Here is a 15,281-nt window from a genome sequence, read left to right on the forward strand (position 1 = left end):
TTTTACCATATCCTGTTACTCCCTTTGATGAAAATTATTACCGCCATCCTTACCCTCACACATCTTACGATGTCTTTAATACCTACCAACCTCATAACATTGATTTAACTGAGCTAAAGCTAAAAGTAGAGTGGGGGAATAGTCTTACATGACCATTGCATTCTGATCCTGATCAGTAGGTCTTGGGTATAGTAAAGCTGATATCAGATCTTCATCATTTTTTTTCTTTCTCTGATTTGTAGAAAACTGTTCCACTTCCTCAGTAAAATCAGACCTAGATTCTGCAAGGCTGGCATTGGAGACAGGATTTACCGCAGGGGAAATTTCACCTTGTGGGCCCTAGTTTCACCTCTATAACTCACTTTTCTCTTTATTCCTGCCTCAATCAAGGAACTTTATTCCTCATTTGCCACTTTCCACTTTTTCACAAAAATGTATTTTTTTTAACATGTATTTATTTTAGAGAGAGTGGGGGCAGGGGAGAGCACGGGGGAAGGGTGCAGAGGGAGACAGAGAGTCTCAAGCAGACTCCCCACTAATCATGGAGCCCAACACAGAGTTCAGTCTCACAGCCCTGAGACCATGACCTGAGATCATGACCTGGGCCAAAATCTAGAGTCAGATGCTCAGCCAACTGAGCCACCCAGGCACCACACAAGAGTGTATTCTTGACTCTTCTACAAAGTCCTTATATGACAGCCAATGAGACGACCCTGGAACATTCAAACAAAGCATCAGTGAAAAGGCTGGATTAACAGCTCACATACAACTAGATTTTTTGTTGTCATTTGTAAGTTGTCTTCTCTGGTGGTCAGAAACTGGCCTCCTTCCATCTTCTCATCTGTTACCAAGCAACACATGCTTAGATACATGCTCTTCTTGATGGTGACACCCAAGAAAGCAAGTTCTTGTGATTAGACTTCTCTCTATAATCCTTGTAGTGTCGGGATCCCTGGGTGGCGCAGCGGTTTAGTGCCTGCCTTTGGCCCAGGGCACGATCCTGGAGACCCGGGATCGAGTCCCACGTCGGGCTGCCGGTGCATGGAGCCTGCTTCTCCCTCTGCCTTGTGTCTCTGCCTCTCTCTCTCTCTCTCTCTCTCTCTCTCTCTGAGACTATCATAAATAAATAAAAATTAAAAAAAAATCCTTGTAGTGTCTACTTTTCTAGGTTCTCCTTTCCTCCCCAAGTCTATTCTTCTATAACGATGAATAACAGGCATGGTGACCATCTTTAGGGCAAATTCTCCTATCCACAAGGATGTGTTTTTACTGTGGCCTCAGAAGGGCAACTGTAGCAAATCACAGATTACACAAATAGTTCACCAGGTAGATGGATAGATGGAGACAGGGTTGTAGCAGTCTAGTTTTCTTGTAGTTCATGTGCTAATGGCTTAAGCTGACACTGTTTTCTTATCCTTCTAGGTATCATGAACTGATTACAAAATACGGGAAGTTGGAGCCTTTGGCAGAAGTGGACCTCAGACCCCAGAGCAGTGCAAAAGTAGAAGTCCACTTTAACGACCAGGTGGAAGAAATGAGCATTCGTCTGGACCAAACAGTTGCAGAACTAAAGAAACAATTAAAAACTCTAGTGCAGTTACCCACAAGCAACATGCTTCTCTACTATTTTGACCATGAAGCACCCTTTGGCCCAGAGGAAATGAAGTACAGCTCTCGGGCACTGCATTCTTTTGGCATTAGGGATGGAGATAAAATTTATGTGGAATCCAAAACAAAATAACCTCTACCAGCCTTGTAAAAACACCTACATAAGGACTTCTTGCAGGGCATTTGTTTCCAACGTGGTTTTCTTTAGGAGGGAGAAGGTGGTTTTTGTTTTGTTTTGTTTTGTTTAGGTTTCGGGGGGTTTTGTATATTTTTCCCCCTAGGATGGGTAGGGGGCTGTTTTTGGCATTTTCTACCACAGAGTTCTTCAGCTCAGCCAGCAGAATTGGCCACATCTCCAGTCCACGTGCCCTCCCTCATGAAAGATGACCAAGAAATCACCGATTTCGTACTGTGTTCACTGGGATGTGTCTACCGCTTGGTTATCATGACCGTTTCGGTTTACTTGTGAAGAAAGCATGAACAGTGTGTCCCCCCTCAGAAGGGTAACTTGTAGGAGTTCAATCAGGAGCAGGGATCTTTATGGGAAGGGCCAGTTCTTCCATTTCCCCTCCCTCTCTCCCTCCTTTCCTGTGTTGGTTCAGTTTTTCATGTTGATTTGTGTCAGCACGTTTACCTAACAGTTTTATTCTGTCCATAAGTAACTTCTCCTTTCTCAGTGTAGGCAGTTTTTTTCATTTCTCCCTTTTGAAATAATTTAATGTTTTAAGCATTTTTCGACCTGATTCTGAACTCAGGTGTTCAGTTAGAACCTGTAATTCTGTTAGGATCTTGAAGAGGAGCGGATGGAGAGTTAGAACTCCAGGAAACCTCGCTGCTGTTCTGGCAGCCCAAGGCAGAGCAGCCTAGTCCCTTTGGAAGTCATGGTGTCCATTTCAGTGTTGTACACACATGACGCCCACCCTTACTTCCATAATATGAAATGTGTCACATTCCACAGTTCTTTTTATTTTTGCTAATTGATGATATTTCCTCATATCTAGTTATCTCTCATCACCTTAAACCATTGGGAATAGAGGCCTGACTTTATGAAGAATCCAATAGAGATGGATAAACGTGCGAGGAGAGTTGGGGGGAATTAGCTAACAGGCTCTCCATGGTGTGTGTGAGGGGGTCAAGAGAGAGAAAAGCCAGGCCGTCCAGGAGAGGAGTGTCGGGACTTTCCTGCCTGTGTCATCACTTGAAGCCCTGGCTCTTGCACTTTGCATTAAAAGTGGGAAATTTTAATCAAAGAGAGTTTTGATTCCCAGTTCCTCCCTGGAATTCTGTGATGTCGTAATTGGGCGGTTCTTTTTGTTTCACATTTCAACTTAGCTGCCCTCACAGAAGAACAACGCTGCCTAATCTATGAGTAAAGTCTAAGTGTCAAAACTTCAAAATTGCCTACAAGTCATACTTTCTGCAGATGCATATTTACAGCACTAGTTCCCCACCTGCCCTGGAATCTTTACGTTTGTTCTTTTTAGTCCTTTGTTAATCAGGGTGACCCCTTTGTTTGGTAGACGTTTCTCTTGGTCCACCGTGTTTGCAGATGGGAGACTCGGGGAAGACGGCATCACTAAGGGCAGACGATGTGCACATGAAGTATTTTCAGAGAATGAAATCGTTATCGGATTCCATTTGGCCTTTTGACCTTTGTTATGTGATTCCACCGCTCCTACAAAGTCTTTAATTTCTTATGAAATTTTTAGATGACTCATAAATTCTTCACATCTGCAGAGTTGTGATTATTATCGCTACTTTTTAAAATTTCTCCTATGCCATAACAGCAGATGTTTATTCTCTTAATACACTTCAGGTTCAGTATCTATAAAGCCTTTGACCCAGGCCTCCTGAGTCAAGTCAACATTCACCGTAACATTAAAGGTAGAAACCAAAGGGTTTGAGAAAGATGAATGAAGCCCATTCTCCTTCTGTCACAGACTTTATCTTTCAAAATCCCAAGAATGAGCAATGGTGATCCAGTCTGGGTATAGACAAGAATAATTATTTTGCAATCACATTCTCCTGACAGATTTTTGGAAGTGGGAAAAAAAAAAGCGTGGCAACAGTGTCATGAAGATAAAAACCGTGGGTGCTTTGTGTATGTGTGCATGAGTGCAGACGAGTTTGAGAGAGAAACAGTGTAATTGAGCCCGCCGCTTTTGTCAGCCTGGGAAACAGATGCACTCTTATTTTTCGAGGTTGTATGACCCCTGACTGTCCCACAGCAGAAGGCAGAGCAAACACTTACGTTGTGCTTTAATCATAAGTGGAATGGTCACAATAAGATATTTTATATATGACAAAGTTTTATGAAATGCTTTTTTTACTATTAGAGACCTGTTCCTTCTGTTCGACAGAACACAGTGTCCATCAACTGCAGGCATAATTCCTCTATTATACAGTTGCATGTCAGGCGAACTTCTCATCTAATTCAGTGGATGTGGGTATTTTTAGGGCATTGTAATTGATGGTTTTAATAATTGCCGAACAATTTTTGATTGAGACAAAGTCTAATGCAATTACCGGTCTTTTAGAGCTACAGAACAGAAGTAAAAGAGAAAAGCTATTTGAGCATGCGTACTTGTAGATTTATTTGGGCGGCTGGGTAAAGATGCTGCTTTTGAAATAAAATTGGTGCTGTGTAGACACTTGTAACCCAAATTATTTTTATAACAGGCCAAAAAGAAGGAGACAAGAGACCATAGACCTTTTGAGTCTAAAAGTTATGCCTAATCGGTGGCAGCGGCAGCTTCTCTATATTTTAATATTGACTTTATTCACATGCAGCAAGAGCCTATTACCGGCATTTATGAGGCAAAATGCTGTCAGAGCCAGTATTACAGATATGTTGCTGCAGGCACAGTGTATAGAACATATCTTTTCTAAAATAGAAATTCTTTTAGTTGAGAAAAAAGGAAAGGAGTAATAGAAGAAAGCCAGTTCAAAACCAAGGGATCCTCCGTTCCTGCATGTGGCTACTGAAGCCACGACAGAAATCAATTTTTGAAGTTGAATTGTTGAAATAGCTCAGATTGCTTTACAGGAGAAGAAAAAAAAAAGTTCAGAGTCCTGTGTCTTCTTTTGTTGTTGTTATTATTAAAAGTTTCTCTTGTTTCTGCAACCTATTGCCACCATGACCATGAATACATAAGAAAGCAGTGGATATTCTACACCTTGTTTCTCTAAGACCTTTTGGTGAAAATAAGCCCAAAACAGGAGCTACATGTAAGAGAGCCACATGTTATGATGATCTGTTTTAAATTTTGTTCACTTAGAGAAATGCGAGTTCAGTTCTCGCCCGACCTTTCATCTATGTTGCTAAGAACAGCGGTGTCCCGACCACAGAGCACTGACCCCCATTCCAGGCACACCGGTGATGGCTCTTACTAGTGCATGCGTGAGCGTGACTTGCTCCATGGCGAATGCTAGGCTCTAGGGCATACAAAACAGGAATACAAAATAATAGATTGTTCTAAGCAATGTCATTTCTGTTTATGAATTTGATTTTTCCCTTCATTTCATGTTAGATTGAAAACGCAAACTGCTTTCAAGTACGCCCAGAAGCTATCTGTGTTACCAGATGTGTTGTGAACACTCTATTTTTCATAGGTGCTTCCTTAATATATGTCCATTGTAGTGATGGAGAGGGACTGGGATCTCTCAGGCTCTTTACTTGCCAGTTGTCTCCTGCAGCTAATGGAAATATATATTTTATTTTAGAATATAATTTAAACATGAAGGTCTATTCTTTGCACTTTTTATTAATACATATATATATATAGATAATCTTTAAAAAAATTAAAAATCCAAGTCCACTTTCTCTTTGTGTTCTGATTTTTTTTATGGAGGTCTGGGGTCAAGATCTGTGATTTATTCTTATATAGCCAAAGGTTGTCATCACTGCTGTGGTTGAGTCCTCTGGGGAGTTGGCTGAAGCTGAGAAGAATTTGACCATTTCACACAAATTTCATTGGAATTTTGCCAGTTAGAAATGAAAACTGCAAAAAGATTCATAGGAAACGTCATTGCTTTTGTGTTAGCAAATTTTTATACTTCTAACATGTTCTTCATACTCCCTTTTTATCCTCTTAAGGATAAAGACCTCCCTTTGAGGTACTTGGCATCCTCTTTTTTGAGTAAGGATGAAAACCTCAATTTGATGTACTAAAAATTTACATTTTTTTCAAGTGACACTTTTTTGCCTTTTGAAAATTTTCTGTAAGAATTGGAGTTTGGGACACTTGAATCCTACCCACTTATCAATAATTTCTTGGTAAGATGTAATGAGTTAACCTTATATCAAGAATGAAGTTCCAAGAACTGTACTTTATTTCTGTAATTAGAAGACCGAATCTATTAACTTCTCTCTCAGTGTTCCAGAAGGATGTATCATGATCTGTTTAAATATTTCTTCCCCTTACTCCAATTTCAGGGTATACTTTTAAATTCTATGCCAAATGCTGTTTAGTTAGTATTTATTATGACCTTCTCTGAGTATATTTGCAGGGTAGACCTATGTCAAGACATCCAGTATCCATTGGGCTGGAAGATACTATGATTCCCACTGGTTACTAGAATGCATGTAAATGAAGAAGGTTACCTTTCAAGAAATGAAGTCACATGTTTATTTCCAACTCTCCTCTGGGAAGGAAGTTATCTTCAACTTAGAAATTCAGAGCTTAAATTTAGTCATAACTTTTAAAACTCATATAGGTCATTTCATCTACTTACAACTTTTTTTTTTTAAGATTGTTAAATTTATTCATCAGAGAGAGAAGCGGGCTCTTTGCCAAGCAGGGAACCCAAACAAGGCGGGACCCGATCCCAGGACCCTGAGATCATGATCTGAGCTGAAGGCAGATGCTTAACCTTTTGAGCCACCCAGGTGTCCCCATCTACTTTGAACTTTTTAATGTCACCAGGGTTGAGGAATGGAGTTAATCCATGGAAAAAAATAGCATATCATACTGTAACTCCTTAAGATAATTTTTTATTCCTTCAAAAATTTTAGACTAACATTGGAAATCTTGAGCTTTATTTTAACAAACATTAAATATTGAAATATGTATATTTGTATGCATATATGTATATATGAATATATGAATATATTACACATGAGAGGTTCTTGTGCTGGCTTCCCACCTTACTCTGAACTAAAGAGAACAACACAACTGGGTTTTTTTACTAATACAGTTTAGCATTATTCTGCTGAGTCAGTGGCATTTTTACAACTATATTTCAAAACACTGAAATGCTGACCTAAATAATAATTGATCCTGACAGATCAACCTGAAGAAATCAGGTTTGTTTGTTTGTTTGAAGGTTTTATTTTAATTTATTTGACACCACAAGCAGGGGGAGCAGGCTCCCTGCTGAGCAGGGAACCTGATCTGGGGCTCTATCCCAGGACCCTGGAATCATGACCTGAGCTGAAGGCAGATGCCCAACTGGCTGAGCCACGAGGCACCCGAGGAAATCAGTTCTTAAAATAAGAATTTCTAATAACTGTTTAATGTTTTGTCTTACCACTTTTCTTCAAGGCAATTTCAGCACCGGAATAGTTTGCTTGCACTCTATTTGAAGGCACGCATATTAAAGGGGGAGCAACAAACTCATAACCCAGGGGGAAGGAGAGCCGTAAGTGGATAGAGGTGCTGGTTGTATGACTCATTGCCAGGGGTCCGAGCTTACAATGTTTGTTTCTCACGTTTCTTCTAAACACTAGTAATGAGCATTTATTTTCAACCAGGACCCATTCTAAATGCTCTACCTTATATTAAACCCATTTGGTCTTCATGACGTCCCTATGAGGTTAGCACTTGCTATCCCCATCTTCTTCCTAGTGAAGAGACTGAGATACAGAGAGGTTAAGTAACTTGCCAAAAGTCACACAGTTGGTTAACAGAGCCAGGATTCAAACCCAAGGAATTTGGCTGTGGAGTCCATGCATTTACAACAGCTAGTATGTAATACTTGCTGCTAAAGTTCTCCATAACCCTCCACACATGCTCACACACATACCCGTTTATTGTCAGTCTTTATGTTTCATTAAAACAAGATGTTCCTCTGTCCATTTGCTAAATTGATTTGCTCTATAACAAAATCACTGATATGGCTGATGGCTCTAAATCCAAATTGGAATTTATCCTCATGCCACTCCCAGGATTGTGAGATTATAGTTGATATTTACCCGTTGTCCTCACTGCTCCTCTGAAGTGCCACTTGGACACTTGTGATGGGTGCTTTTGACAAAAATACATGAGCCAATAATATGATGCAAGAAAACTGAGAATTTGGTTTTTAACCTGAGGACATTCCACAGTCTTAAAACTTTGTTTCAGTAAAACAGTCAAAAGGTGAGAGGTCACTCAGTTTGGACTCAGACTTCTATCAAAGAGGCAACAGTGTTTAAGTGGATTTAAAATGGGTGTTTATAGAGGGAAAACGGTTTTATAACTGACTGCAACCTGTTGCAAGGGTTTTGTTATGAGAAGGCATGAGGCTGTCACTGCTCATTGTTCCTCCTTAAAATGTAAGTGAGAACCTTCTGAATAATATAAATATTGCCGACAAAATAGAGAAGGCAGGCTATCTATTATGGTCTGCAAGATCTAGATCTGCCAAAAAATTACAATGCAATTTCAGTTTGTCAAGTCTCACACAGACTCTCCATCCCTGAATGCTTCGTAGTCACTGTAAGTAATACAATTAAGGTGTTAAGTAAGTGGGAATAAGAAGAGGCAGACATCAAAAAATACAGACTTAAGAGGAAAAAAATGTTTACCGAAATATCTGATATAGTTGAGGGCAGATGTAAGCTTTACTCTGCTATTAAAGAGGGGAGACAGGATGTTATGAATTGCTTTGGTTGTGTTAAAATTTCATTTGGCTTGAATTTCAATTTGTTTGCAAAAAGAAGTCTCTTCAAAACCATTTATTTTCTGCATAGAAAACATTCACATGGTTCAAAAATCAAACAACGTAAAGATGTTATACATTGCAAAACCCTATCATAAGTCCCTATACTTCATCTTTTATTAGTTTCTTATGTGTCTTTCCAGAGTATACACAAATAATAACAAATAATATATATTGTTCCCCTTCTATACAGCAAAGTTAGCATATTATACGCTAACATGCACCTTGCTTTTTTTTCATGTAAAATATGTCTTGGAGATCTCTCTATAGCAGTACATAGGGAATCACGCTCCCCTTTGTTTGCAGTGCAATATATAATATTCCATTTATAGACATAATTTATAATTTTGCTTGAACCTTACTGATAGACATTCGAGTTTTTCTTCTCCCTCCATTTCTCTCTCTCCCTCTATCCCAATCCCCCTCTCTTTTATTTACTATTTTCAATTTGCTGCAGTAAACAGCATATGTTCTTTTACATATTTGAAATGAGTCTGTAGAATACATTTTTCAAAGTGCGATCGCTGGATCAAAAGGTCAAAGGGTTTGTAATTTTGGTAGATATTGCCAAATTGTTCTGCGTGACAGATACATCAAAAGAACATTTTCTCCTGACTTTATTATTTGTCGCATCCCTGCAAAGTTAAAGACTTTACTGGTCTTGTTCTTGATATGTGATTCCTGGTTTGTGCAGCTAAGATAGGGTTCTTCCCAATTAGGCATGCAAAGCTAGGCACTTAAATTCAACACATTACAGATTTTCATGAGCCATGCATATCATCTATCTTCTGAGCCATCTTTCCTCTGGAATCTAATTTTTAATCATTGGTGAGATTTCACCTCTGCAGGAGAAGGTATATGTATTATTTATCCTTAACAATGTATGAGCATTTGTTTCAGCTGAGTGCTCTTGAAAAGTGATGGATTAATAGCCCTGAAACCCTCTGCTTATTGTCTATGGGAAGCTTTGATCAGAGCTGCTTCTTACAGATCAGTGAAATTCTTCTAGAAGAACTACTTGGTACTATGTGGTGTATAGGGAATATAGTGTGTCTGCCCGCCATCCTCTTTCAAGCTTTATTGCTAATGTGCTGGCAAGAATGTTAGAATAATGCCAATTATAAACATTTTTGGTTATAGGGGTCTCCTTAGAATTTACCACTCAAACTCCCTGGCTAGATACAGATACTAAAGTTGCTTTCAGAAACATCTTTAAGTGCTTATTTAAATTTCAGAGATGAATGTCTTTTATTAGATCTTAGATCTAGAAAATCTCGCTGATTAGTTCATAAACATTAGTGACATTCAATGTGGTTTTCAAAGAGCCAATGCCACTTCTATCATAATTAAGCCGCATTTATTAGCTTAGTCCAAGCTCAGTGTCTAGAATGAGCAAGGCCAGCACAGAAAGAAATATTACTTAAAGGCAAATAATATTAATTCTTTAAAATACGGGTTCCAGATCATTGTGCTACAATCTGAACAACTGATATTTTCAGCTTGCAGTTAAGTGATTATTACCATGATGATACTAATATAGATGAAAAAAATTAGAAATAATTTCTACATCAGGTTTTTTTCTTAACTTGCTTTTAAGAAACAAAACTACTGGGGATACCTGGGTGACTCAGCAGTTGAGTGCCTGCCTTCAGCCCAGGGTGTGATCCTGGAGTCCCAGGATCAAGTCCCACATCGGGCTCCCTGCATGGAGCCTGCTTCTCCCTCTGTCTATGTCTCTGCCTCTCTCTCTGTGTCTCTCATGAATAAACAAATAAAATCTTAAAAACAATAAACAGAACTACTGAATGACTTGTATCAAAAAGACAAGAAATAAGTGTTGGTGAGGATGTGAAGAAGAGGGAACCCTTGTGCACTGGTGCACTATTGGTGGGAACGTCAATTGATGCAGCCACTGTGGAAAATATTATGGAGGTTCCTCAGAAAACTAAAAGTACCATAGGATCCAGTAATTCCACTTCTGGGTATTTACCCAAAGAGGAAAAAAAAACTAATTTGAAAAGATATGTATTTATTGCAGCATTATTTACAATAGCCAAGATATGGGAGCTAATTAAATGCCCATTGCTAGATGAATGGATAAAGAAGATGTGGTACCTATACACCATGGAATATTATTCAACCACAAAAAAAGGAAAGCTTGCCATTCATGACAGCGTGGATGGACTGAGAGGGTGTTATGCTAAGTGAAATAAGACAGTAAGACAAATACATATGATTTCACTTGTATATGGAATCTAAAGAAACAAACGAGCAACAACAACAGAGAAAAATCAACTCAGTTGATTTCTCAATTGTTCAGCTGATTTCAGTTAAGCACCTGCCTTGGGCAGCCCAGTGGCTCAGTGGTTTAGCGCCGCCTTCAGTCCAGGGCCTGATCCTGGAGACCTGGGATCAAGTCCCACGTCGGGCTCCCTGCATGGAGCCTGCTTCTCCCTCTGCCTGTGTCTCTGCCTCTCTCTGTCTCTCTCATGAATAAATAAATAAATAAAATCTTACAAAAAAAAAGCGCCTGCCTTCAGGTCATGTTCTCAGGGCCCTGGGATCGAGTCCTACATCAGGCTTTCTGCTCCATGAGGAGTCTGCTTCTCCCTCTCCTTATGCACCTCTCCCCTGCTTGTGCTCTCTCTCTCTCTGTGTGTGTGTCTCTCTGTCTCAAATAAATAAGATCTCTAAAATAAAATAAATAGAGAACAAACTGGTGGTTGCCAAAGGGGAGAGGAGTAGATGAAATAGGTGAAGGTGATGTACACACATTCAACTATAAAATAAGTAAGTCACAGAGATTGAAAGTACAACATAGGGAATATTGTCAAGCATATTGTCATACTCTCAACGTGGTGAGCATTTATTAATGTATGTAATAGTTAAATTACAATGTTGTACACCTGAAACTAATTTAATATTATATGTTAACTATATTTCAATTAAATTTAAAATCTTTCTAAGAAAAAACAATAATCCAACAGACTATATACACATTTAGACTATATACACTTTCATTTTATGAAAGTTAATCTAGATGTGTAAGACTCAGGATTCTACAGCAGGAAGAGAAACAAACATCTCGATGTGATGCCCTTCAGAATAATTTCATTCTAAATGTCTTTACTGTTTAGGAGAAATCTTCAGGAGCATAACTGTTTCTATATCACCCCATCTGTTTCAAGGATTCTGCTGTGGATAACTACCATTTTTCAAGGAGAATGTAAGTATAGCCTTAGAAGTAATCATCTTATTGAACTAGGTCAAGGAGGTCGAACATCATTGAATCACTGGTAGAAACAACTCCACTACAGAAATATCTGGAACCTCCATGGCGGATTACAATAAAGCAAAACATTCCATTGTAGAGGGCTTGTAAATTTATTTAAGACACTAGTGTCCCAGATTCAGTTCTCTGGGAAGCAGACACTAAGGTAGAGTTAGAAGTGCAAAAGGCTTATTGAGGAATAACCCCTGTGAAGGTGATGGAAGAGGGACATTTGAGTGGCTCAGTTGATTGAGCATCTGCCTTCAGCTCAGATCATGATCCCAGGGTCCTGGGATTGAGTCCCATGTCAGGCTCCTTGCTCAGCAGAGCCTGCTTCTCCCCCTGCTTGTGGTGCACACTCTCTTTCTCTCTGACCAATAAATGGGTAAAATGTTTAAAAACAAATCTTATTTAAAAAAGAAAAGGAAGGAAGGGAGGGAGGGAGGGAGGGCGGGAGGGAGGGAGGAAAGAGAAGAAAGAAGAAAAAGAAAGAAAGAAAGAAAGAAAGAAAGAAAGAGAAAAAAAGAAAGAAAGAAAGAAAGAAGAAAAGAAAGAAAGAAAGAAAGAAAGAAAGAAAGAAAGAAAGAAAGAAAGAAGAAAGAAAAGTGATGGAGGAGAGAAGGATTGGGCACGAGGGGCCACAGACCATGCTGTAGACCTGATCATCTGCCAGCCCAGTAAGATGGTCTGGAGCAAAGAAGAGCTCTGCCTGGGACCTTTGACTAATTTTTTTTTTCAATCACCAGTTGGGGAACACAACAAGAACATAACTTCAGTTTGAACAGTGATGTAAATACTGAAGGAGCCAACAACTAGAAGCTGTCAGCTAACCACACTCCCTGTAGCAAGAAAGCATTCCTTTCTTGAAGGTGGATCTGAGTGGTGCGCCCTGGTATCTACCACAGACCGCTCCATGCAATGTATAGATCCAATTCTTCACGATGAGGGCGGGCTCCTCTCAGGCTCTGGTGGCCCTCTCTTCCTGAGCAGAAACTTAGAAGAGGGTGGTTAGGGGAATGAACAAAGCTCCTGTCACTGCAGTTGATTTCAGGGTCACAACTTGTACCCATTGTCTCCCTCTTCCACTGTCCATCTCATCACCTTAACTGTCACCTCTGCTGTTTACCTAGTGGTTTCTTGGTTTCTCCCAAACCCTAGATCCTAAGTAGTCTAAGACCCTGGTAACCGCATGCTGCTTCAACTTGGGTTGCTGCACTTGGCCCATCACAGTCACAGTTGGGCAAGGGAGGACCCAGAGCCACCAAAATGGGTCACCTGAGCTCCACACACATTGTCCCTTAATCCCACCATGTAACAGCAGCCTCACCTCCTCCTGATCATTGGGGTCAATGACTCCTAACAGGACAGTAGCTCATCTTCTTTTCTTCTAGTCTCCGAACATGGAGCCTTGGTGCCCAAGCAACATCACAGCCATAGTTTATAGTTAAGTGGGACTCTGTGTCCCCTGATGAGAGGGTGCCCTCTTGGGGACCAGGATGTCCAACTGGGGGACTTTGTGCTTCTTGCCCCTCATCTCCGATTTGACATCCTGGATCCACCTGACTTTATGACTAGGTGGGTCCAATAGGACCAGGTCATGATGGGAAGTCTGGACACATAGTCACTGGTCTCTCTCTTTTTTTTTTAAGATTTTATTTATTCATAGGGACACAGAGAGAGAACGAGAGGCAGAGACACAGGCAGAGGGAGAAGCAGGCTCCATGCAGGGAGCCTGACGTGGGACTTGATCCAGGGTCTCCAGGATCACTTCCTGGGCTGCAGGCGGCGCTAAACCGCTGGGTCACCGGGGCTGCCCAGTCACTGGTCTCTTGTTCAAATGTTCCATCACAGGGCCCAGTTGCATTCTAGGAGCTGTTTTTCAGGAGATGTTATTCTTACTGTAGATGGCATGACTTTGCTCTAAGACTCCAGGTGCTGACATTGTGGTTCTCTCACTAGGGTTTGCAATAAACTTCCTATTTGATCTTTTTTTCCACCACTGACACCTCCAAAAAAGGGTCTACTGAACATATGACCCAAGTTCTAAGGTTACTTGCATTTCGGCCTGGAGCTACTACAAAGCTCTTTCTGCTCTCAGCCCACAGCGAACTTGGCTGAATTCCATATCACCTGGAATGGAGGCTGGAGCAGTCTCCCTAGGTATGGAATCTGTGGCCTCCAGAACCCAAAGAAAACAACAAAAAAGGAAGAATCTCTTTGTAAAGAGGTTGCAAGATGCAGTCATTTGTCTTTTACTTTGGAGGGGAGGTCCCAGCATGTCCCTGACTACTGGATGGATTCCTAAAAATTTTACTGGGATACTAGCCCGCATCTTTCAGAAATTTATCTCCCATCTTTTGGAGCACATGTGTCTTCCCAAGGCCTCTTGGCTGTAGCCTCCTCTTGCTCATCATGCCCAATCAGCCTGATGTCATCACAATAATGAATCAAGATGATGTTCTGTAGGAGGCAAATGGTCCATATCACAGCCCCAGGGCAAAACTATAAATGTATATTGCTATCTGTCCTATTTGAATGTGAACTACTTCTCATTCTTGTTCCTGATTCAGATAGGAAAAAAATACATAGATTTGCCAAATGAATGGCCACATACCATGTACCTGAATCCATGTTAATCAGCTCTAGCAAAGATACTATGATAGCACAGCAACTATAAAATGGCACCACCACTTGGTTGAGCTTACAGTAGTCGCAGTCATTCTTCAGGATCCATTCTGGCCAGCTAAATGGAAATATTATAAACTCTACCACCCCTCCTCTGTAAGACTGAGCTGATGTTTACCATCCTCCTCTGGCCCCAGATGCAGTACTCATATGTCTGCTACATTAGCTGGATATGGGGGGATCTACTTTCTTCTTTGCTATGATAACTCTTACACAGAAGACAAAAGGCCTAATTGGCCAAGTATCTCAAACCCAATTACATATTGGGACTTGGAAAATAACATCTAGGTGGATCTGTAGCCCCTGTGGACTCACTCTAAGCTGGACTTGGCCAGAACCACCTTTATCTCCTGGGTCCTAGGGGTTCCCACTCTACCGGGGTCTTTGGGTATCAATGTTAACACAAACCCCTTGTTCAACAGTCCTCAAACTCTGTAGGCATTCTCCTTACCTCTTTTTATAGTCCCTAGAGTACATGGCCATAGGTCTTTGGAGGCAGGAATGGGATAATCATTACTTTACATACCTGTCATGGTGTTGCAGCATTCTTTTCTTTGGGGACCTGGTTACCTTTTTAGTCTATAGGATCCAGGTTTGAAAACTGACTCAGAACCACAACCAACCAAAGCATCAAGAATTTTGGGGGTGAGGGGACAACTGCCTTCAGTCTCTTGATCAACAATTTTTGCTCTTTTTAATTATACATAGTAAGCAATTCCCTTGTCAGTTGCTCATCTACTTTGTCCTGGGATGTCATGCTCTATTAATCATCTCCTTAACTCTCTATGGATCAGTC

The 15,281-nt window shown here is 40.4% G+C and overlaps 1 protein-coding gene across 5 annotated transcripts in view; it reads left to right on the top strand.

Annotated features, from left to right (window-relative positions):
* The window catches only part of LOC129497383 (tubulin-specific chaperone cofactor E-like protein), a 156,270-nt gene that overhangs the window by 67,772 nt on the left and 73,217 nt on the right, over positions 1–15,281 (top strand). For 4 of the 5 annotated variants that reach the window (XM_055306225.1, XM_055306229.1, XM_055306227.1 and 1 more), the window contains one exon: positions 1,423–3,810. The exons of the other annotated variant lie outside the window; for it this stretch is intronic. In XM_055306225.1, coding sequence (XP_055162200.1) covers positions 1,423–1,741 — 319 coding nt within the window. In that variant the 3' untranslated portion in view covers positions 1,742–3,810. Of the gene's footprint in view, positions 1–1,422; positions 3,811–15,281 lie in introns of those variants that run through there. 5 annotated transcript variants of the gene reach the window in all.

The sequence above is a fragment of the Nyctereutes procyonoides genome, unplaced genomic scaffold (genome assembly GCF_905146905.1).
Source record: "Nyctereutes procyonoides isolate TBG_1078 unplaced genomic scaffold, NYPRO_anot_genome, whole genome shotgun sequence".
Lineage (NCBI taxonomy): Eukaryota > Metazoa > Chordata > Mammalia > Carnivora > Canidae > Nyctereutes > Nyctereutes procyonoides.